The sequence below is a fragment of the Thermochaetoides thermophila genome, assembly GCF_000221225.1.
Source record: "Thermochaetoides thermophila DSM 1495 unplaced genomic scaffold scf7180000011823, whole genome shotgun sequence".
NCBI classification, from domain to species: Eukaryota; Fungi; Ascomycota; class Sordariomycetes; order Sordariales; family Chaetomiaceae; genus Thermochaetoides; species Thermochaetoides thermophila.
This window is the reverse complement of record NW_006383039.1, coordinates 388,873-410,417: the sequence shown is the minus strand read 5'-3', so window position 1 is coordinate 410,417 and position 21,545 is coordinate 388,873. Positions and strand designations below refer to the sequence as shown.

The following is a 21,545-nucleotide window of genomic DNA, read 5'->3' as shown; positions in this document are numbered from 1 at the left end:
CTTCCCACATGCCGCGCTTTTTGACTCTAATCGTTGTCGACGGCGATGTCAACTCTCTGTCGTCGATGTCGTCGACGCCGCTGTCGATGTCGGTGTCAGGGCGTCTAAGTAACGTCGTCGCGCTCAAAAACAGCTAACTATGCGCATGGCTAGATAATTTCCCTTCCTCCAAAAGAAAAAAAATCTATCAATCAGCAGTGTATGGATCGAGTGAAAATTCCGGAGATGTCGAGTCGAATCGAGAGGAATCGAGGGTGTTGTTGCCTTAGGATGGGTCTTTTCACGATAATTGTTAAGTGTCAGTTGACCTCCGACCTGGAGGAGTAAAAGTTCAGGGTTCAGGTTCATGTGAAAGTCGTCGCTGGATAGCGCGCCTTCTGCGACCCTTGCATCACGGCTCGCGGGAAAGGAGCTGGTGGACCTTGTGCCAAGAAATGAAGAACCCCACCGACGATTGGCTGCAGCATCGTGTTGCATTCAACGTGTTTGCCCCTCTGTGGGGCTCATGTGACGGGGTGTTGGGGCGTAAAATACGGAGAGGAGATGTAACGAAATTACAGCCTCTTGAATGAAAGGATGAAAACTCTTTTATCTTTCAGGAGCTCCGACAAAAAAAAAAAACAAATTGACTATTAACAAAAAGATGCTTTTTTGTTGGAAGTAGAGTCACTACAAACTTGATAATGAGCTTTAGATATTATATTTAAAAAAATGAAATTGAAACTCGGAGGGTAGTCGGTTGCTATCATAGGCAGTTGGAACTTTAGGACAAGGCTTCCGCGTCTCCTTTGTCCTCCTCTCCTTTCACTCAAAAGTCTCAACACAACCTCGCCAACCACCCGCCAGATTGTGCATGTTTGCTATTTCCATGTCACTCATATGCAAGGAGGCTCTGACCTACACAGAAATACCTTGAACACAGGCATACATATTTGCTAACATAACCCAGACATATATATATATATAGCAACAGATAAATGCACTACATACACCAAACAAAGCCCATACTCAGACACCGCCCCCCCCCCCAAGATACTCCATTGCTATGTATGCCATCTGCAACAATCCCAGCTCAATAAACCCAGCCATAAGACGCCGTATCAAAACCAATTGATCCCATCATCATCATCATCATCAGCAGCAGCAGCAGCAGCAGCAGCATCTTTATCATCCATCACACATCCAAGCTTAAGGCTAAAACACCGTAACAGCACTAACCCACCCACCCCTCATAACCTCAAACACCAACCCGGGAAACCCAAACAAGGTCGTCGTCATCATACCCGTCAACCTCCCCCCATTCACCCCGACATCATCCCCATTCCTCACGCCCCCTACACTCTCCTCCCACCCTCCAAGAAACTCACAACTACTCCCCGGACTATCCCCCCATCCTCGGTTGAGCACCATCCCCCGCTGCTGCTTCAGCTCCCCGTCAGAAGGGTACGCCGACTTCCAACGCTCGCGCAAGCGCTCTTCGATCTGGGGGAAGGGCGTCTCCGAGTTGGCCGGGGTCGGGCCGGGCAGGTAGCTGATTTCCCAGCGGATGCGGCGATGCCGGTTGAAGGGGTAGGAGCCGGGGACGTTGCCGTGGAGGATGACTTTTGTGGCGACCAGGCGGTCGGGAGATGTTAACTTAACGGGAGAAGAAGGGTTGCTGCTGCTGTCGGGGGTATGCGATTCCTGCCCCGGCGGGGGAGGCGAGGGGAGAGTGGGCGTCGAGACGAGCACGTCGAAGCCGAGGTAGAAGTAATTGTAGAAGCACTCTTCGGAAGGGCCGTCCGGGTCGTCCTCGATGGCTTCCGAGTTGGAGCCGTCGTTGGAGGAGGAATCGTCGTACTCGTCAGAGGGCGGGTGAGATGACAGGTCCGTATCGGTCAAGTCGTCCCCGCGCTTGAGGTCGTTTAGGTTCGGGCGGTTGTTCGTAGTGTTGCTGTGCGCGCGCAGCTTGTGGATATACATGCGCTGGTCGTTCTTACGGTAGATCGCATCTGGAGGGCCCAGCTCTGCCACCAGTTGTTGAGGCGTCGTCTCGCCGAGCGTGATCCAGAAAGAGTTGTTGGTCCACTTGCGGAACAGTTGCAGCTTGCCGCCGCCATGAATCTTGACGAGGGACACTTCGTCAGGACACAAGTCCTTGCCCTTGGCCATCGGCGCAAAAGCCTTGACGCTAGGCAAGACCTCCGTCCACATCGTCTCGCGCGCGTGCGCCCATGAGTCGCCGCTAAAGACAGCCATGGACGTCGGCACAGCATTCGCAGACAGAAGCGACACGACGTCCTTCGTAGGCGAGTAGTCCTGCCGGCGCATGGGGAAACTAAATGCCACCCCCGGGTACGACAGCACGTATGTCTCGGAGTCGGGCAGGTACTCGCCGTCGTACGTCGGCCCCAAGAAGCGCTGATAGATGTGGCGGAACGTGGGACCGGCCGATGCGTCACCGTCATAGGAGGTTGTGCTGGACGGGCGCACCAGGTCGCGCTCCTTGTCGTTGGCCGGCTTGAGGAAGATGTGGTTCTTTGTGAAGTTGAGCACCTCGATCAGGCGCAGCCGCTGCTCGGGGCCATCGAAGCGCAGGCGTATGCCGTTTGTGGGCAGGACGACAACGATCTGGCCATGGATAGGGTCATCGGGCGGGTACATCAGCTCCATCTTGGGGAAGCGCTGTGGCTCGGCCTTAAGCCGGGTCAACACGTCGTGGAGCGAGGCGCCGAGCACGAGGAAGCCTAGCGCCCGGCCTGGATGCAGCTGGGCTGAGAAGAGCGACATGATGGGAGCTTGCAGGTCGTCGTACTACCGAGATGGAGTTGTAAGTCGCTAGAAGAAAAAAAAAGAAAAGAAAAGAAAAGAAAAGAAAAGAAAGGGAGGGGGGGGGTAATCGCTCGGACGGCTACCAGTCTAGTAAGGGCTGGAAATGCGAGGATGCACGAGTTCCATCCGCTCACAGCTGGCGCAAGGAGTGGCAGCGAGCGCCAGCAGAGGATGCAACCGAGTGTTCGCGAAAGGAAGAGGGAGAAAGAAAAATGGTAAAAGGTAGCTAGGCAAAGGAGCGTTGGTTACATGGATGATGGCCCGCGCTGTGGCAGGCGGTGAGACAGGGGAGCTAAAATAAAGATGGAAGAAGCCAACACACAACGATCCAAGACGTAGACCAGATGGAATGGCAAGAATACAAGGCAGCAGGACCCAAAATGCAGAACGTAAATTGCAGAATGTGTGATTGATGCACGGATGGAGGAGGAGATGAAGCGGAAACCCGCGGATAGATAAGGAGCGCGATACGGATAGGGAGATACTCCTCCGTATGGACGAGCAGGCAAGCAACCCTCGTGGTCAGGGTCGCCCGCCCTCGTGATCTGCGACAGGTGGACGTCATCTACCGGGGGGGGGGGGAGGGAGGGGGGGCGCGCGGCGCGCAGACACCGCGAGGCACTGGCGTCAAGCCGATAAGAGATAAGAGATAAGAGATAATAGAGGGGCAAGTGGGGATGTGCTGCGATGAATGCCAAGAAGCCAAGCTCGTCATGTGGGTCCTCAAATCACCACAGCAACAGAGTTGCAGTGTTGATGTTTGTATTGTTCCCGACCCTTGCATCCCGTACAAGCCAATCCACGCGCAGCCCACACGAACTCAGGGACCCATGCCACGGCACGCACTGCTCATGCCATTTTTGATATCGCACCCGCAGCACGCTTCCCCCTCATCCAACAAACGTCGTCTGGCAGAAGGAGCCAGAATTGCTTTCGTCTTCTACAGTTTTATAATCTCTAAATAAACGACTACACGCGTAATCAATCGACGCGAGGTCATTTGCTGCTTGTTTTTGTTTACCCGCGTCGCGTTCAACCAAAAAAAAAAAGAAAAAAGAAAAAAAAACCAAACCAAAACAACGCAGCCCTCGCCCGCAACTATCCCGTCACGACCATCGAGAGAGCATCCGAAACGACAACGACGCGAAACCTCCGCTCCATATGGAGCGCAAAACCACCAACATGGGCCCGCCCCCGCGACCGACGGCTGGGCGCGCCAGCGGCATCAGGCCGCCAACAAGACAGGCTACGACACGACAGCAGCAATCCTCGCAGAACGCCCCTAGGCACGCGTCCATCTCCCGATTGCAGCGCGCAGCGTCGCCAGCCGAGTCGGTGGCGTCGATGTCGACAGCGACAACAACAGGCGCCAAGCGTAAGGAGCGCGACTTCGACCTGGACGACATGGAGGCTACCAACATCAATGTCGTGGTGCGATGCCGGGGACGCAACGAGCGCGAGGTGCGCGAGAACAGCCATGTGGTCGTGCGAACCGAGGGCACCAAGGGCAGGCTGCTCGAGCTCGCCATGGGCCCCAACGCTGTTAGCAACAAGTCGTACGAGTTCGACCGCGTCTTCTCGCAGGCTGCTGATCAGGCTATGATCTTTGAGGATGTCGTGCGCCCTGTGCTGGACGAGATGCTGGCCGGCTACAACTGTACCATTTTCGCGTACGGCCAGACCGGCACCGGCAAGACGTATACCATGTCGGGTGATCTGACAGAGACGATGGGCATGTTGTCTGATAATGCCGGCATCATCCCGCGTGTCCTGCAGTCGCTGTTCAAGAAATTGGACATGGACGAGAAGGAGTACTCGGTGCGCGTGTCCTTTATCGAGCTGTACAACGAGGAGCTGCGTGACCTCTTGTCGTCCGACGAAAACAAGCAGCTCAAGATCTTCGACGACACTTCGCGGAAAGGACACACTACGACCATCGTCCAGGGCGCCGAGGAGCGCTACATCCTCAATGCCGCCGAAGGCCTGCGCTGTCTCCAGGAGGGCAGCGTCAAGCGCCAGGTGGCTGCCACGAAATGCAACGATCTATCGTCTCGCAGTCACACCGTCTTTACTATTACCGTTTATCAGAAGCACGAGACTGACAGCAATGGCGAGGATATGTTCATGCTGGGCAAGCTGAACCTCGTCGATCTGGCCGGCAGCGAGAATATCCAACGGTCCGGCGCCTCCGACAAGCGGGCAGCCGAAGCCGGCCTGATCAACAAGAGCTTGCTAACGCTCGGCCGTGTGATTAACGCGCTGGTCGACAAGAGCCCGCACATCCCGTACCGCGAGTCGAAGCTGACTCGGCTGCTGCAAGACTCGCTGGGTGGACGCACCAAGACGTGCATCATTGCTACGATCTCGCCCGCGCGCAGCAACCTCGAGGAGACCATCTCGACGCTCGACTATGCCTTCCGGGCAAAAACATTCGCAACAAACCCCAGCTCAACGCGCTGACCAACAAAAAGGCCCTCCTGCGCGAGTTTATCGTGGAGATCGAGAGGTTGAAGGCCGAGCTTATCGCCACGAGGCAGCGGAACGGTGTCTACCTGTCAAACGAGGCATACGAGGAATTGACCGTGCAAAACGAGTCGCGACGTATTCTCACCGAGGAGCAGGCAGCAAAGATCGAAACGCTCGAGGCAAACCTCAAGAATAAGCTGCAGGAATTCCTGGCTCTGCGTTCTAATTTCCTGGGTCTCAAGAAGGAGAATGAGGAGCTGTCGGACGAACTGGGCCGCTCCAAGGACGCCCTTGAGCAGACGGAGCTCATCCTGGCGGCTACCAAGAAGTCCCTCGAGGAAGAGACGATGCTGCGCAAGGCGCACCAAGAGACCGAGCAGAAGCTTGCTTCGCTAGGCGGCCAGCTCGTCGGCACACTAAAGCGCACCGTCAGCGACATCGACGGGCTGCGGGCCAAGAACAAGCGGCGGGCTGAGCTGCATTCCCTGAACCGGAACACATGGGAGAAGTCCCAGGCTCGTGTGGCCGAGGTGACGGAGCTGGTCGAGGACCGGCTCGACGCCTTCCGGCAGGACCAAGAACGACACATCTCCAGTGTCTCCCGGCGCATCCAGGCATTCGTCAAAGAAGAGCTGGACCAGCTAGCCGAGACCCAAACCCTCCTCGACACCTCCCTCGCCGACTTCTCCTCCGCCAGAGCCCGTCTCCTCGCCCAGCAAGAGCGCTCCAAAGAAGAGCTCGACACCGTCCTCGAAGACATCAAGCTCGTCCGCGACAAGGTCAAGCAGCGCGTCGGCTCCAGCCTCCAAGCTATTTCCACGGCGGCGGAGCGCATCGCCGCCGACGTGCTCGGCGAGCTTTCTGCCCTCCACACCCACCTGCACGACTCGTACGCCTCTCTCGGCCGCGACGTCAAGTCCCTCTTCGATGATCTACTTAAGCACATGCGTGCGCAAAAGGCCGAGTCTGATCGCCTCCGCCGCGAGCTCGAGGCCGCTACCCAGGCCATGATCGAAGCGAATGCTTCCCACGCAGCCCGCATGAAGGAGGTGCTCGAAGAGGAGCGCACGCAAGCTGCCCAGGAACGTCAGGCCCTCCTCGCCCAAATCGCCAAGCTCATCACCACTCAAGCCGACCTGCAAGACTCCCGGCTCACCAACCGCGCCCTGCAGATCCAGTCGTCGATGGAGGATGCAAGCACCGCTTTCGCATCCTCCGTAGACGAATACACCTCCGGCATGCGCGCCTGGAGCGAGAAGGACGATGTCGTCCTCGCCGAAGTGTCCCGCTCGCGCGATGCGCTTAGGACGCAGCTGCAGAGTGATTGGGCTGCGGCTGAAAGGTACAGCACCGCGATTCAGACGGCTACCAAGGCGGTGCATGCCGAGACGGTCAGGGTTGTCGAGGGGCAGGTCGAGGATCTGGACGTGCAGATGGGGGATTTGGATGCGTTTGTTGCGCGCGCGAGGCAGCAGAATGCGAGCGGAAGTGGGAAGTGTGCTGAGGCGGTTAGAGGGGTTAGTAGCGCGGTCGAGGGGGGGCTTGGACGGTTGGCGGAGCGGTTTGGAGAGGTGGGGGAGAGGATGCAGAGGTTAGGGGATGCGGTTGAGGGGGATGTGGAGGTGGTCGAAGAGGGGATGGACCAGCTTGAACAGAGCGTCGTTCGGCCCCTTGCTGGTCTAAGAGAGGAGGTTGTCAAGATCAAGATGAAGGAGTATGAACCGACCGGCAAGACGCCCGAGAAAACGTCCTACCCTATCCCAACCAACCTCCCGCGCACCGCACCCCACGAGATCCTCCTCGCCAGCATGCGCGGCGAACCTATTCCGGAACTCGACCTTGGACCCGAAGAACAAGAACAAGAACAAGAACAAGAACAAGAACAAGACCTTCCTCCTCTTCCTCCTCTATCTTCTGCAGACCCCTCCTCCCCTACCCCCGTCCCGGTCCCAACTCCCCAGGTGACCAAGAAGAAAGTTCCCCAAGCAACCCCCTCCAAACAAAAGCCGGCTGTTCTTCCCGACGCCGTACCAACTCCCCTGCCTGCTGCTAAGTCCCCTGCCCCTCACCAACCCTCCGCAAGCAAGCCTCCCGCAAGCGCAAGTGCAAGCCGCATCCCTATGAGCATGGGCAGTGCCACTGCCGCGCCCGCCTCCTTGCGCGAGGTGAACCCTAACTTGGCCTCGCCCACAGCGGTCAAGTCCTCCTCGAATAACACAGCCAGCACTGCCGAAAAGGACGGCAGTTCGATAGCGAGTGTGCTTGCTTTACCTCCCGGAGGTGATGCACCTGTCAAGGTAGCGGCTGCTGCTGCTGCGAGGGGGGCGGTGGGGAAGAGGATGGGTACGGCTGGTGTGAGTAGTAAGGGGAGGAAAGCAGGGTTGGTGGGAATATCCGAGGGGGTGGAAAATGTACCACCCCCGGTGAGGACGGGCGGGAGGAGGAAGAGTCCTAGGTTGAGATGAAGAGTCCTGGGTATTGGATTAGGGTTCGTCATTCGTTCGGCCGTTTCTTTTCTTCGCCTCAGCTTTACATTGCATTGTTTGGTTTTTGTATGGTTTGGTTGTACGGTTGGGTCCCATGGGTCACGGTCATTCTCTCACTACCAAGTATACCGGCAGGACGGGACGGATGTATGGATGTTGTGCAAAACGTACGGGTGATGTGTTAGGGTATGATGGGTTGGTCGGCATAGGTCAAACGGAGTGTAGGTAATTATTGGTATTTTATTATGGGTTGGGGGCCAGAGAGAGTTAAAGGGGAAGGGAACGGAATTTTTTTTTTGTTTCTTTCAAAGTATTCAGTCTTAGGCTGTACGCTGTACTTTGTTAGTGAGCACTGATACGATACCCATGGCGGCTGGGCTGGGGTTTTAGTGTTTTGAATTGATATGTGGTCAACTCTTTTTCGATGTTCGGCATGATAGGTGTGGTGTTGAGCCAACTTTTGTTGAGGTTGGACCCTCCCAACCTTGGAACGACATCAACAATAACAACCTCAGCAAAAAAAAAAAAAAATGAAAGTCCGAGACAACACCAACCACTAAAGCACAAAAAAGGAAAAGAAAAAATAGATAAAATCAACAAAGATCGGAAAAAGAAAGCACTTGACAAGGGTGAGATTCGAACTCACGCCCCTTTCGAGACCACGGAACTGCCTCCTGATGAGAGGAGTTGAGATTAAGGATATACCTTAACGTGGCGCCTTGGACCGCTCGGCCACCTTGCCTTGCTGCTTGGCGTTTCAGTGAGTGGTTTTCCCTTAATATTGCAAGAGAATGATGGGGTCTTGGATGAGAAAACTTTTTTGTGGGTGCAGGGTTCGGGTTGTTTGGGGTTTGGTGGGGTTGTGGGGAAAATGTGGGGTTGGTGAGGGAGGGGTGTGAGAGTTGTCTTGTCGGAACTCGAAGCTTGGACAACAGGTGTTGGCCAGAGTAAAAAAGCCAATGAACCAAATTGCATAATGGCCAAGTGGTAAAGGTAACTCTGTTCAAAAGCACGCTGACCCGAGCAATAGCCCTGTCAACCGTTCCTCAAACTGGACCGGGAGTCAGGAAACTCGAAGAGGCAAAATAGTGAGATGGTGAGCAGGCCCTCTGTTCAAGCATCTGTTGAGTGACTCTTCGGCGATACCAATCCGGTCTGTTAGCTCGCCGATACCGATTCGGGAGGTGATAGAATGGTTAAATGCCGACTTTCTTGTGCTAGCGTGGACCGGCCCGAAGGATGTCACATCAAGCGGGGCACTATCGAGGGGTCGAGGAATGAATTGCGAGCCTTCGGATCTCTTAGTCTTGGACGGAGGGTTAATGATAAAAGGACGTCAATTCGTCTGTAGGATCTGTTTGCATCACAAGTTGTCCGGATTGTCTTGAACTGCGAACTTGCTCAGTCCTACATTGACAGCTCCTATCATCAGTCCTTCACTCCATTGACTCTACACTGAACGATACGTCCTACCGGTAGCCTCTGCCTTCCTTCCCTCTCTCTCCTCCTCCCACCCCAAATCCCAACATGTCCGACCTCACAAACGTAAAACTTCTCTCCTTCGACTGCTATGGTACTCTCATAGACTGGGAAGCCGGTCTAGCATCCGACCTCTTCCCTATCGTCTCTCGCCTGCCCCCCTCCCATCCCTTCCGCTCCTCCCCCCTGGCCGCCGTGATCCGTTTCAACGACCACTCCGAATACCTCTGGGCCACCCAGCCGACCCTCTCATACAACCGCAATCTCTCCGAATCCTTCCGCATGTTGGCCGGAGAGCTGAGTATTCCCGTTGAGGGTGATGCAGAGCTAGAAAAAGCGGCCGAAGAGATCGGATCTGGACCTGGAAGATGGCAGGCGTTTGATGATACCATCGCTGCGCTGGGGAAGCTAAAGAAGCATTACAAGCTCGTGGTGTTGAGCAATGTGGACGAGGCCAACATCTCGCGTGCTCAATCTGGTCCCCTGGCCGGATTTGGGGGGTTCGATGCGGTGTATACGGCTGAAGCGATTGGGAGCTATAAGCCATCGCTGAATAATTTTAGGTACTTGGTTGAGAAGGTGAAAGAGGAGTTTGGGGTTGATGCCCTTGGAGGGGAGCTGTTGCATGTGGCGAGGAGCTTGACGGCTGATCAGATCCCGGCGAAGGAGATAGGGTTGAGGAGTGTGTGGATTGCGAGGGGAGGGGACAAACCGGAGGGGTATGGCACGGGAGGGGATTATGAAAAGTTGAATGCGGAGGGGAAATTGGGGTTTGAGAGGATTTTTCAAACGCTGGGCGAGTTTGCGGAGGAGGTAGAGAGGCAGTTCGCTGAGAAGGGAGATCAGTAGAGTGGATATTAAGTCTATGAGGTTGTTAATCCGACAGAAACGTATCAAGCTCCTCGCTCTCCTCGTCACACCTCCTCTTTTTTCCTCCCCTCCTCCTCTTAACAACCCTCTTTGGGCCCTTATCCTCAGCTCTCCAGCCCTTCCTAGGCTTGATAGGCTTCAAAAATCGATCGACATGCACACCCCCCTCAACCTCATCTGCACTATCCTCCTCCTCCTCCTCATCCCCCGTAACCATTCCCATCCCCTGCCCCATATTCTGACCAGAGTCCCCATGTACTAGCCTCAGATGCCTCACCAAATTCGTCCTCCTCGAGAATCCATCCACAGCCCGATCACAATCCGCATGCGGACAGCGATGTCCTGGTCCAGGCGTGCGTGACCGGCTGCGGGTACGGCTTCGTTCGGGCTGTTCGCCATGTGTCATTCGTAGATGTCGTAGTAAGTGGTCACGCCTGGTAAAGGGATGCCTCGACCGATAACACGTTTCATGCGGGCAGACCAACGACTGCAGAGCAGGAGTCTGCGACCTCCCCCTCGGCCGACTCTGACTCCGACTCCTCCCTCTTGACCCCTCGCTCGTATTCCCGGGCTCCACGGACAGACTCGGCTGTCGAGCAACCGTTCTGCGCTGAGCAAGTACTTCTTCAAAATCCTCTTCACTTTCCTCCCAGTCCTCATCCAAACCAACCCTTCCCCCTGGTACGTACCTCACCGTCTCAATGCCACTCCCCCCCACTACCCCCGTACCTTCACCATCATTGACGGGCTGTTCCCTCAACGTATGAAGCACCATCTCCTCCCCAAAAAGATTCGCACATCTCTGCGCCGCGCGTGCCAACACCGCTGGCTCAAACCCAGCCAGCGCAGCAGCACCCAGCACGTCACGCCAGTCGCGCAGGCCCCAGCGGCCGAGGCGTTTCTCACCGTAATCAGAGGCGCTGGAGCTGCGGGAGTGGGAGGTTGAGCGGGAGGTTGAACGAGAGGAGGCGGGGCGTTTGCTGGGGAAGCGAGTAGTTGACTTTGAGCGGGATTGGGATATAGACTTTACAGGTTTTCTGCTTCGGGAGCGGCCGCGGCGGGTGTCGGTTTCGCTCTCGGGCTCGGATTTGGTGTGTGTGTTACGGGGTTTGCGGGTTGTTGAGCGGCAGCGACTTGTAGAGGCTTCGTTGTTGTTAAAGGTAGGTACTTTCCTGTGGTTTTGCCTTGCGATTCGGATGAGCATTTCCTCTTCTGTTTCTCCCTCTAGCGGGACATGTTTCTTCCTCGGCCTGCCGCCCCTGTTCCTCGGTCGTAGCGATGCCGGAACAGATGGCTTCTCCTCCTTCTCCTCCTCCTCCTCCTCCTCCTCGTCGTCGTCGTCGTCGTCGTTGTCGTCGTCGTCGTTATCTTCGTTGCTCTCTGCCTCGGTCGCCAGCTTCTCCCCTTCACTCTCCGCTTCCTGCTTTGTACTCTCGTCGTCGTCCTCATCCTCGCCATCACTATCCGACTCGGACATATTCCTCAGGCCCGCGACGCGCGCATTATGCAGGATCATGAGCGTATCATCCAGCTTGGCCATAATCCTCCTCACAGCCGGCCTCACCAGCGCATAATTCCTGTCATCGTCCGCACAGAGCGTAGGCACATAATCCGGCGACGACCCTCTCTTCTTCCTCGGTCTCCCAATCGGTTTTTTCTCCTTTCCCATTCTCACATACCCCTCATCCCCCGTCACCCATCCATCCGTCTCTGCTTCCGTAGCATTCCTTTGCTCAGCCGACTCCATTACTTGCCCCCCCTCTTTTGCCTCTTGCTGTTCCAAACCCCTCTTCCTAAACCTCACCCCCGCAGCCCTCAACACAGCCGCACTTATCTCCTCTTCCAACTCCCCGCCCGCGAACCCATCCCCTTCCAACCCCAATTCTCTCCTCCTCCTCCTCACCCCAAACTCTTCACTCCCATCCCTCACCTCCGGCAACAACCCATCTCCGGGTACATCCCCCGCCCTGACCGGCCACGCCGTCCACCTCGCGGGGGGGGCCCACTCCGTCTGTTTCTGTCTCTTCCTTTCCCACCGCCCCTCCTCAGTGTTGAAATCCTCGTCTTCTCCGGGAACTTTGGGCGGCTTACGAAGGCGTTTGCGTAAGCCGTATGCATTGTAAAGGTGGATGGAAAGGTCTTGAGCGCGGGAGTTAGACAGAGAAGTCCAGACTGCGCGGTCGGCGGCTGTGTGAGTGAGCCAGGTTGAGGGGGGGCCGGTCCAGCGGTTGGGGCGGGGGGGATAGTAGTACGTAGCTTGCCGGGGCGGGTGGGCAACGTCATCGGATGGGTAGGGGGGGTAATGACTTTGTTGGGGTTGATGGGAGGGGGGAGGAAGATGGGAAATGACTGAGGCTGAGGGTTGGGAGTCGTCGTCGAGGTCCATCTTTGGTGAAGGCTGTCGGGAATGAAGTGCCCTGTTAATCTTTGTGTAAGGGATGGAAATGGCAAAAGTTTGTTGGATGAAAGTTGCTATGGCGACAAGTCAAGGAAAGCCATCGCCTCAAATGAAATATTAAGGACGACTTTGAAGTGATGATGGTTAAAAGGTCCGGAATGTGTCAGTAAATGTTGAAATACCCGATACATTGTGAAGCTTACTCCTAATAAAATTAGAAGATAATCTTCATTTGAGTTATCGAAACAATTGACAGCTACGTTGATGCGAACATGTAAGTTTCAGGTTATGAGCCGAAGAGTGGGCGAACAGAACTTTGGAAATGAAGCCAAGGCAGTGGTCCAAGCTAACCCTAACCCTCGCTTTAGCCGCACAAGTAGCGAACAGCAGCACAACCCTTGAAAACCATCAGATTGAACAAAAGCACTACGAAGCAATAGAGTTAGAAAGGTCACAATTATGCCAAAAATAACTATCTATGGAGACTAATTTGGCATCTAAATGGGAAAATAGATAGAAAAACTGCGTACCGTAAACTTGATGTCGGGGGAGCTTCAAGCTTTGAGGGCTGGACAGCACTGGTTCCAATGAGGACTTGGCCATGTGGTTGTCACTTAAAAACATATTCTAGAATTGCAGAGCAAAATCGGTTTATAAAGCCAATGGCATGTTTAGTGATGCCCAGCCCTAACTACGGATTACAACCCCTTAATGCAAATGTCAATCCTCCAACACGCGAACACACACACAAAAGTCTATTCATATCTGCCTAATCTCCTTACCCACCATCTCCGGCCTCTCCACCTCCCACTCGTCACGCAACACAGCGAACATAAGGTCGCACACGAGCAGGCTCTGGCCGAGGCCCCATACCAGAGTAATCGCATAAAAGAAGTTCGCATTCCCACTGCCAGCATAAATCCACAGATGGTAGAACGCCGGCCCTAGGAGCACACAATACAGAATCACGGCCGCAATGACGAATGAGTACCTCATCAGCGGTAGCACGTGTCTGTATAGCGGGACCAACGCCAAAAACAGCGATGTATCGCTGATACTGGGGTAGGGCTTGAAGATGGCGAAAATGCCGAGCAATAGCGTGATGACGGCAAGCGGCTGGCTACGGATGCGCACGCACAACCCGCCTACGTAGCATGAGAGGTGTAGCCAAAAGACGGCGAGGAAGAAGGAGCGGAAGGAGTCGAACATCTCGATGAAGAAGTACCACCAAAGGCCGACGTTGGGAGTTAGGTCGGAGAGGGTGAGTTGGACGCCGTAGGTCGCGGCCAGGAACTCCCAGGAGCCGGTAAGGAGGTAAGACATGCCGAGGAGGGCGGCTGAAATGAGCGCCACGGTGGTTGTGCAGGCAAGGGAGAATTTAAGTGGCGAACGGATCGCACGCGTGGGGTTCTGCCGGTCATAGGCGAGGAGCATGATCGGAGGGAGCAGAAGAAGAGGGTACATGGAGAGGTAACTGGCGAAGGCAAGGGCGGCCATGGCGCCGAAGGGAGCGCCAGAAACGGCCTTTGCGACGGCGTGGAGGATCGCACAGGTAGTGAAGACACTTGTGGACCGGCCGATGCATGTTGCTACGGTGAAGGGGTTGAAGAGGAAGCTGTGTTTGTCAGCATTATTTTTCTCTCGTTTCGCAGCCTCTGAGAGGGGGAAGAGGGAGGGGGGGGGGTCCATAGGACGTACGTGGCCGCAATGACGAATCCACTCCAGCGCTTTTCACGGCGCGGAGAGGTAAAGTGGGCAGACGCGCCCGCCTCTCCCGACTCGGCAATCTTCCACAGCGCATTGGCGCTCAGCAGGTCGACGATCACATAAAGGAAGTTCGTCAGAAACGGGAAGGTCGCGTAGCTCGGGAGCAGCGAGAAGAGCGGCAGGAATAGGGGTGCCTGGTGGTAGACGCCGCCGTCGTACGGGGACACGTTGTGGTTGTAAAGGAAGAGGCCCTCCTGCACTGGAAAAGGTCAGCTGGATTCTCAGAAATTAAAACATATTTAAGAAGTGGCATACATCGCTTGAAGCTGGTCACCGGGGTTGAGATCTCGACGCGACCGGTGAGCAGGTCGGGCAGGGCGGGCAGCAGGCTGAAGATGGCAAGCCGCAGGACGGCAGCGCCGGCGTACAGCCCTGCCGCCCGACCGAGGGTTACCTTGCCGCCATCCATCGCTCAGAGCGCCATGACGGTAATGTAAAGTGCTGTGGGATGGCCTCGAAGTTGACGTCAAAACTGTCAGTGTCAAGGGACAGAGGTGAAGCTGGGACCGCGCCAGCCAGCAGCCGTGGTTGAACGTGGACAGTGGGCCTACGATTGGAGGATTCAGTGGAGCTTGGCTCTTAGCATGCAGGGGGTTTGCGCCGCCCAGCAAATCCGGACCCGCCTGATGGGCCCCAAAATCTTATCGATAGCGGTGAGGAGCGGCAGAAAAGCAATTCGACAAAAAAAAAAAAGCCAAAAGTTCGAGGGCGGCTCTCACCCCCGCCGAAGTCTGAGACCGAACATCACCAACTTTCTGTTGACGATAGCTACACTGCTTAATTGTCAACACACACCGCCATCATGGGCAAGGCCAAGAAGAAGGGAAAGTCTGGCGCGGCCAGAAATTACATGACGCGCACCCAGGCCGTCAAGAAGCTGCAGCTGAGCCTTCCCGACTTCCGCAAGTTGTGCATCTGGAAGGGCATCTATCCTCGTGAGCCCCGTGATCGCAGGAAGGTTAACAAGTCTGCTACGGCCTCTACCACTTTCTACTACACCAAGGACATCCAGTACCTGTTACACGAGCCCCTGCTGCAAAAGTTCCGTGAGCAAAAGGCCCTCGAGAAGAAGATCTCGCGCGCTCTCGGCCGCGGCGACGTCTCCAATGCGGCTCGTCTCGAGCGCAATGCCAATCTGCCCGAGAAGACGGGCAAGCCGCGCTACACGCTCAATCACATCATCCGCGAGCGCTACCCGACCTTCCAGGATGCCCTGCGCGACCTCGACGACTGCCTATCCATGCTCTTCCTCTTCGCAAACCTCCCCTCCACCACCGCCGTGCCCGCCAAGATGATCGCGCGGTGCGAGCGCCTATGCCACGAGTTCCAGCACTACCTCATCGTCACACACAGCCTGCGCAAGTCGTTCCTGTCCATCAAGGGCATCTACTACCAGGCCAACATCCAGGGCGAGGACATCCTCTGGCTGGTTCCCTACAAGTTCAACCAGAGGATTGTGGGCGACGTGGACTTCCGCATCATGGGTACTTTTGTCGAGTTCTACATGACCCTGCTGGGCTTCGTCAACTATCGTCTCTACACCTCGATTGGTCTTAAGTACCCGCCCAAGTTCGACCAGGTCAAGGACGACCAAGGCGCTGAGCTGGCTGCCTTCTCGCTCGAGGGTCTCAACCTGGCTTCACAGAACGGTGAGCAAAAGGCCATCACCAACGGCGAGGAGCACGGCCCGGACCCGAAAGTGCAGGCCGAGGTCGACAAGCTTGTGGCGAAACTGCGCGAGGAGGAGCAGCAAGCCAATGGCGACAAAACAGATGAGAAGGGAGAGGAAAACGAAGGCGATGACAAGCCGAGCGACGCCATCGACAAGTTCGAGCCAGTCGCGCCCGGCGGCGACGTACTCCCTCAACCCTCCTACAGCAGCAGCGACCCGTCGCAACTATTTGCCAACTTTACCTTCTTCCTCTCGCGCGAGACCCCACGCCAGCCTCTCGAATTCATCCTGCGCGCCTTCGGCTGCAAGAGAATAGGCTGGGACGCCGTTCTCGGCGAGGGCGCCTTCACGACCGACGAGTCCGACCCGCGGATCACTCACCAGATCATCGACCGCCCCGTCATCCGCGCAGCAGTCAGCGAGGACGGTGACGGCGAGGACAACCAGACCTCTCAGAAGCTGGCCCCCAACGGGCGGTATCCCGGCCGTATCTACGTACAGCCGCAGTGGGTGTGGGACAGCATCAACGACGAGGAGCTCAAGCCGCCGGAGCTGTATGCCCCTGGCGCGCAGCTGCCGCCTCACTTGAGTCCGTTTGTTAAGCCTACCCAGGGCCAGTATGATCCGACTAAGCCACTTGAGGAGCAGCAGACGGAGGCTGAGGCTTTGGAGGCTGAGCTGGAGGATGCCCAGGCCCAGCAGGAGGGTAGTGACGAAGAGAGTGGGTCGGAGGTCGAGAATGATATGTCTGTTGCGTCGGATGAGGAGGATGAGCAGGAGGATGACTTTGGTGGCTTTAGCGACGAGGATGAGGAGCAATCGGACGAAGGCTCCGAAGAAGGTGATGAAGAAGAGGATGACGACGAAGAAGAAGAAGCGACCCTCGAGCGCCAGCGTGAGCTAGAGGCCGAGCTGGCCGGCAAGGCGGTCAGCAAGGGCAAGCCTTTGGACCCCAAGGTTAAGGCGAAGCTGGAGGCGAAGAAAGCGCTAGAGCGCAAGAAGAAGCAGGAGGCCGAGGAGCTGGAGCGCGCCAAGGGCATGCTCAGCAAGAAGAAACGCAAGCTGTTCGAGCAGATGCAGTACAGTAATGCGAAGAAGAACGCGGAGGATGCCAAACTCCGTGCAAAGAGAAGGAGGATTGAGAAGGAAATGGCAGCGAAGAAGGCTTAGGACACGACCTTATTTATAGGGGAATAGATAAAATGTCGGAAGAAGTAATGAGATACCATGTGGTGGTGTAGGTAGACTTGATTTTGGTACTGTTGCTAGGTTTATACGTAGGCGTGCTCAAAATATTGCATCTCGACAATTTTTTTTGGCTCCAGAGCTGGATACGTGTCTTCTGGTGTTGTCGTTGCTGCAGGCAGCGACGTCATCCCCTTCTTTTTGTCTCGTGTGTTTTTTACAAGGCGGAGCCCCACTCATCTCAACGCCATCTCAACTCTCACCAACTCTCACCTTTCATCTCGTCTCATCTCATTTTTCAACTTCAATATCTACCTTGCGATTCCATAACCTGCCACATCGACAAACAAACAAAAAAAAAACTTAATTCACTACAGCTCATCTCACAACCCCACATCCCTGATGGCTCCCATCCGCCGCTACCTCCGCATAACAAAGTATTCCGTCCTCGAGGTCCGCATCTATCTCGAGAACCCGGCTCTCTCTCAAACCTGGCTTCTTAACCCGCGCGACCCGGTCCTGCCTCGAATTATTGAGGCTGTACGGCCTCTTGTACTTCCCAAGTTGCGCGAAGAGAAGGAGCGCGAGAGGGAGTACTTGGCAGCCAAAAAGAAAGGGAAGAAACTGAAGGCAGTTAAGGATGTTGTTGTGCAGGGTGTGTACAATCACTCATTCGGTTCTGGCAACGGGGTTAGGGGCTGATGTGGCTGAGTAGATGACTTTGAGGTGACGATTTTCCTGCTTGAGACAGATACACGACACTCATTGCTACACAGGCAAAAGATCTTTCGGGACAAGGTCCAGACTAAGATCACGTCCAACTCAACGAAGCTGTTAGGCGCGGGGACTGCAGATGAACCGGTGGATGTTGATGCTGGAGATGTACCCCACGATGAGGACTCACCGGTGCCGGTTCGCAGAGAGGAGGATGAAGATGTAAGATTGGAGGATATACCCATGATTGATCAGCCTGATGAGGGTGCAGATAGTAAGGTAAGAGGGGAGAAGAGGCCGCGCCGTCCGCGACGAGGTGACTCGGCAGACGATGCGATCAATCTTCCCTCTGACGAAGGAGACGACACAAACCAGTCGGACTACGAAAACCCTGACGACGCCTCCGACAGCGGTTCTTCTGTCCTCCCAGCAAGGCCATCAAAACGCCACCGCGCCCAACCCCCTCCTGGTGACGACGACACCGGTGATTCGGAGGCGAAGAAAAAGCTACATATGCACATCACCTACGAAGGCTTTGCAATCTATGGCCGGGTCTTGTGTCTCGTGGTCAAGAGGAGGGATGGAGCAGGCGGGTTTGCTGGACGAGGCATTGCAGGGGCAGGGATTGCGTCTGCTTCGACTGGAGGTGCTGGTGCTGGAAGACAGCAGACGGGTGCTGCTGCCAAGGCCGCCGGGCAGGCTACGATGGAGAATTGGATTGCTTCTACACAGGTCCAGCAGGTGGTTGAGGGCGAGGAGGGGGAGATAGAGGAGTGAGGTTGGGGTGTTTACAATCCGCCCTGAAATACCATGGGGATCGGGTTGGTCAGGTAATGGGTATGATGATGATGATGATGATGATGATGATGATTGATAATGTTTTAGGGATATGAGCTCAAGTCTGTAATCACTAAGAGTATAATCATGGTGTTAAAGGACATATGGGAGATTCGTAGGATCATCAAGGTGTTGGTTTCTTCTGCTCAACCGGGTCCTACCTTGCTTGTCTACGAACGCCATATGCACATTTACCAAATGTCCCTAGAGTGCAATGTCCATCACCACACTAATTGTCCTCAATTTTGACTTCTTGATTTGATACTCTAGATTTGGCTTGGGTTGAGGCCATTCCAAGCTAAACATTCGTAATGCGACATCAGCCCGATGATACACTTTATCCTATGGTCACTGTTACCACCGTGGCAATGCTACCATTCACCAGACCACAACATCCTCTTCGGTTCCAATGTTTTACACTTGTTCAATCCAGACATGCACCATTAACCGTACCTTCGTCCCCCACCGAGTTGAGCATTTGTGTTCAAGATCGACTGGCACAAACGCGGGGTAAGCGATCCAACAGTTGATCATACCTGGTACGCTATGTTAGATCTTAAAACCACCTTATTACATGCCGATTCCCCTGGTTTCCCCGCAGTAATATCCCTATGCAGCGTAGTCTGTTGCGGTCTAGTGCACCGATGTCACGGTGATGTGGGATTAATGTAGCTGTTATAGCCTTGTAGGTGTGCTAACGTCCTGTTACTCCTCCTCTCTCACCTTTATGCAGGCGGTTAGATGAACGCTCATGTCGACATCGACAATGACATGAAAAATAGCATGACCCCATCAAAAGATCCTCAATTCACCACTAATCTCAACCTGCACTGGAAGGAAAATTTTCAACTTTGAGAGGTTTGCTGCCGTCTGCGGATTGAAGCCGGTGCATTAGCTCCATGCACTCTAACCTTGTATAAACTTCAAATTGTACGATGTCGGCATTGTCACTTCCATCTGTCCTTACTAACTGCCGGACATGACACGATTTCGGTGCTCCGCGCATGCATGGCGACACTTAGTCGTAGATCGCTGCCAAGCCAGGCTGGTGACATGGGTAAAGGCTAGGAAAGATGTTTTGCTTTGAGTTGATCAGTGCAACAAGCCCATCGTCTTACAATAAATATGATGATACTGCAGACATATGTGCGAAGGATCATTGTCTGCATCAAGATCGAAAAAAAAAAAAGCATGTAACCATCCGTGGTGATATCATACGTCGCAGCACAATCTACAAGTGTAACCGTGGGGTTAGCACATGACCTGCCACAAGAACATCATCTTACACAGTATCGAGATCCTGGTGCTACGGTTTTCTGTCAGAATTAACATTTTGAGAAAATACTGCAGCAAACATGTCTCTCCATTGCAGATATCGCAACTCTCCCTAAATTGATGTCGGGGAGCATCACCCCAGGTTCCAATTTCCAATTCCCGCATTCTTCAGTGCCGTCTTCCTGAATCATCCCATTCGAGCCCTTGGCCAAACCACTGCAATACAAACCATCTCCATCCAAAAATCTCCTTTGCTGCCAAACAAAGATAACATAACCTGGCATCCGGAATTCCGTTCGAACTCGGACCGCAACCGGACACGGACACGCGCGCAGAAACGGAGCATCTGTTTCTGGCAAAGATGTGGGTAGGATGTGTGCTAGGTAGGCAGGTCCTGATGTTACCTGAGAGAATGAGAGCCTGTCTACCTCCCGTTTTCGCATCAGAGTAAGCGACAGACAGAGAGCCGCGTCCCTTTTCAGAGCAAGGCTGGGGTTAATGTAGGTAATCTTGGCAGCACGATACATCGTGCTGCGTCACGCCATGCTACGACGTGTTACGGCCTGTCTTGAAGGTCTGTATGAGATCTCCGGATACGTTGTTTGGGACAGCGGAAAACGGAAAGGATCCAGGTCTAAGCTCGGACGTAGCGTAGCAGACCAAGAAAAACCCCAGTACCAGATTGGTTATATCTTGCGAGGCGGCTCAAAAAAAATTGTTTCAGCAGGCGACATCGTTTGCGCTCTTCAAGCCACGCTGAGCGGACATAGTTCAGCCCTATATCACATGGTTTATAAAAAAAAATATCGAAGCGGACAAAAACAATCGATATGTCAGCTGTCAATAATTTGATTCAGCTTCTTAAGTTAATCAAATATGCTGAACGGCCGCCTTCGGGACACGCATCGCTAGACAAGGGCGCTACTGCACACTCATGCAGCGCCCGACAGCCGCGCGTGTGCGGCCGCCCAATATGTCGAGCCGCGCATTCATCATGCAGAATGGGATGACAATTGGCGGACAGGAATAGTAATTCGCCTGCGCAAGATTGGTTGCCATCGCGTTGGGATGTTGCAACCTTACCTGCTCGTCTGCCGTAAATATTGATGTATGTATGTCCATGCTGTATGCAGAGCAGCTGACATACAGACAATATCGGTGCCTGTATTTTCTCCCATCTTCTTCTGAGAGCTGATCCTCCATTGCGCGCAGAAATGCTGCCCCTTTGCTATTCCAGCCACCCCGCATTACGGTCGTCATGTCATGGTCACGGTTACAATCCCCAAGCCTCTAAGGGTCGACTCTCTTGAAACCTCGCCTTTGGTCGGGTAAATGCGACTACGACAAGTCCTACACTATCGAACCAAAACTCCGACATCAGACATCGATGCCTGAAGATCCTCCATAGGCCAATCCCACAATAGCGTTGTAAGTCCTAGTGTAAAGCCCTCCGCAGCCCCAGAGTTGTCAGCATCGTAACCCTATGCCCGTAGCGTAGTGCGATGCTGGCTTGTTTGCTACTGAACACGCCGAGCGTCCTAAAATGCCAAGCGACTCAAATCGGTTCGGATTTCCCAATTTGGCT

General features: G+C 54.7%; 7 protein-coding genes and 1 non-coding gene across 8 annotated transcripts; 4 read left to right on the top strand and 4 right to left on the bottom strand.

The window, feature by feature from the left end:
- Positions 1-1,194: 1,194 nt before the first annotated feature.
- CTHT_0073780 (uncharacterized protein) lies at positions 1,195-2,769 on the bottom strand (the record flags this gene model as incomplete). Its single annotated transcript, XM_006697570.1, has 1 exon — positions 1,195-2,769. The coding sequence occupies one exon, from the start codon at positions 2,767-2,769 to the stop codon at positions 1,195-1,197; it is 1,575 nt and encodes a 524-aa protein (XP_006697633.1).
- Positions 2,770-3,993: 1,224 nt separating this feature from the next.
- Positions 3,994-7,742, top strand: CTHT_0073770 (uncharacterized protein; the record flags this gene model as incomplete). The annotated part of the gene is made up of 2 exons (XM_006697569.1): positions 3,994-5,056; positions 5,113-7,742. 2 exons carry the CDS (start codon positions 3,994-3,996, stop codon positions 7,740-7,742), a joined length of 3,693 nt encoding a protein of 1,230 aa, XP_006697632.1.
- Positions 7,743-8,384: 642 nt separating this feature from the next.
- CTHT_0073760 lies at positions 8,385-8,505 on the bottom strand. The gene is made up of 2 exons: positions 8,468-8,505; positions 8,385-8,428 (listed from the first exon to the last, which is right to left on the bottom strand). It is a non-coding gene; the product is annotated as a tRNA-Leu (tRNA).
- A 785-nt stretch (positions 8,506-9,290) lies between these two features.
- Positions 9,291-10,091, top strand: CTHT_0073750 (uncharacterized protein; the record flags this gene model as incomplete). The annotated part of the gene is made up of 1 exon (XM_006697568.1): positions 9,291-10,091. The coding sequence occupies one exon, from the start codon at positions 9,291-9,293 to the stop codon at positions 10,089-10,091; it is 801 nt and encodes a 266-aa protein (XP_006697631.1).
- Positions 10,092-10,116: 25 nt separating this feature from the next.
- CTHT_0073740 (uncharacterized protein) lies at positions 10,117-12,498 on the bottom strand (the record flags this gene model as incomplete). The annotated part of the gene is made up of 1 exon (XM_006697567.1): positions 10,117-12,498. The coding sequence occupies one exon, from the start codon at positions 12,496-12,498 to the stop codon at positions 10,117-10,119; it is 2,382 nt and encodes a 793-aa protein (XP_006697630.1).
- Positions 12,499-13,269: 771 nt separating this feature from the next.
- Positions 13,270-14,686, bottom strand: CTHT_0073730 (GPI transamidase component-like protein; the record flags this gene model as incomplete). The annotated part of the gene is made up of 3 exons (XM_006697566.1): positions 13,270-14,125; positions 14,209-14,476; positions 14,533-14,686. The coding sequence occupies 3 exons, from the start codon at positions 14,684-14,686 to the stop codon at positions 13,270-13,272; spliced, it is 1,278 nt and encodes a 425-aa protein (XP_006697629.1).
- A 393-nt stretch (positions 14,687-15,079) lies between these two features.
- CTHT_0073720 (putative nucleolar protein) lies at positions 15,080-17,119 on the top strand (the record flags this gene model as incomplete). Its single annotated transcript, XM_006697565.1, has 1 exon — positions 15,080-17,119. The coding sequence occupies one exon, from the start codon at positions 15,080-15,082 to the stop codon at positions 17,117-17,119; it is 2,040 nt and encodes a 679-aa protein (XP_006697628.1).
- Positions 17,120-17,536: 417 nt separating this feature from the next.
- On the top strand, positions 17,537-18,625 carry CTHT_0073710 (uncharacterized protein; the record flags this gene model as incomplete). Its single annotated transcript, XM_006697564.1, has 2 exons — positions 17,537-17,793; positions 17,911-18,625. 2 exons carry the CDS (start codon positions 17,537-17,539, stop codon positions 18,623-18,625), a joined length of 972 nt encoding a protein of 323 aa, XP_006697627.1.
- Positions 18,626-21,545: the final 2,920 nt, after the last annotated feature.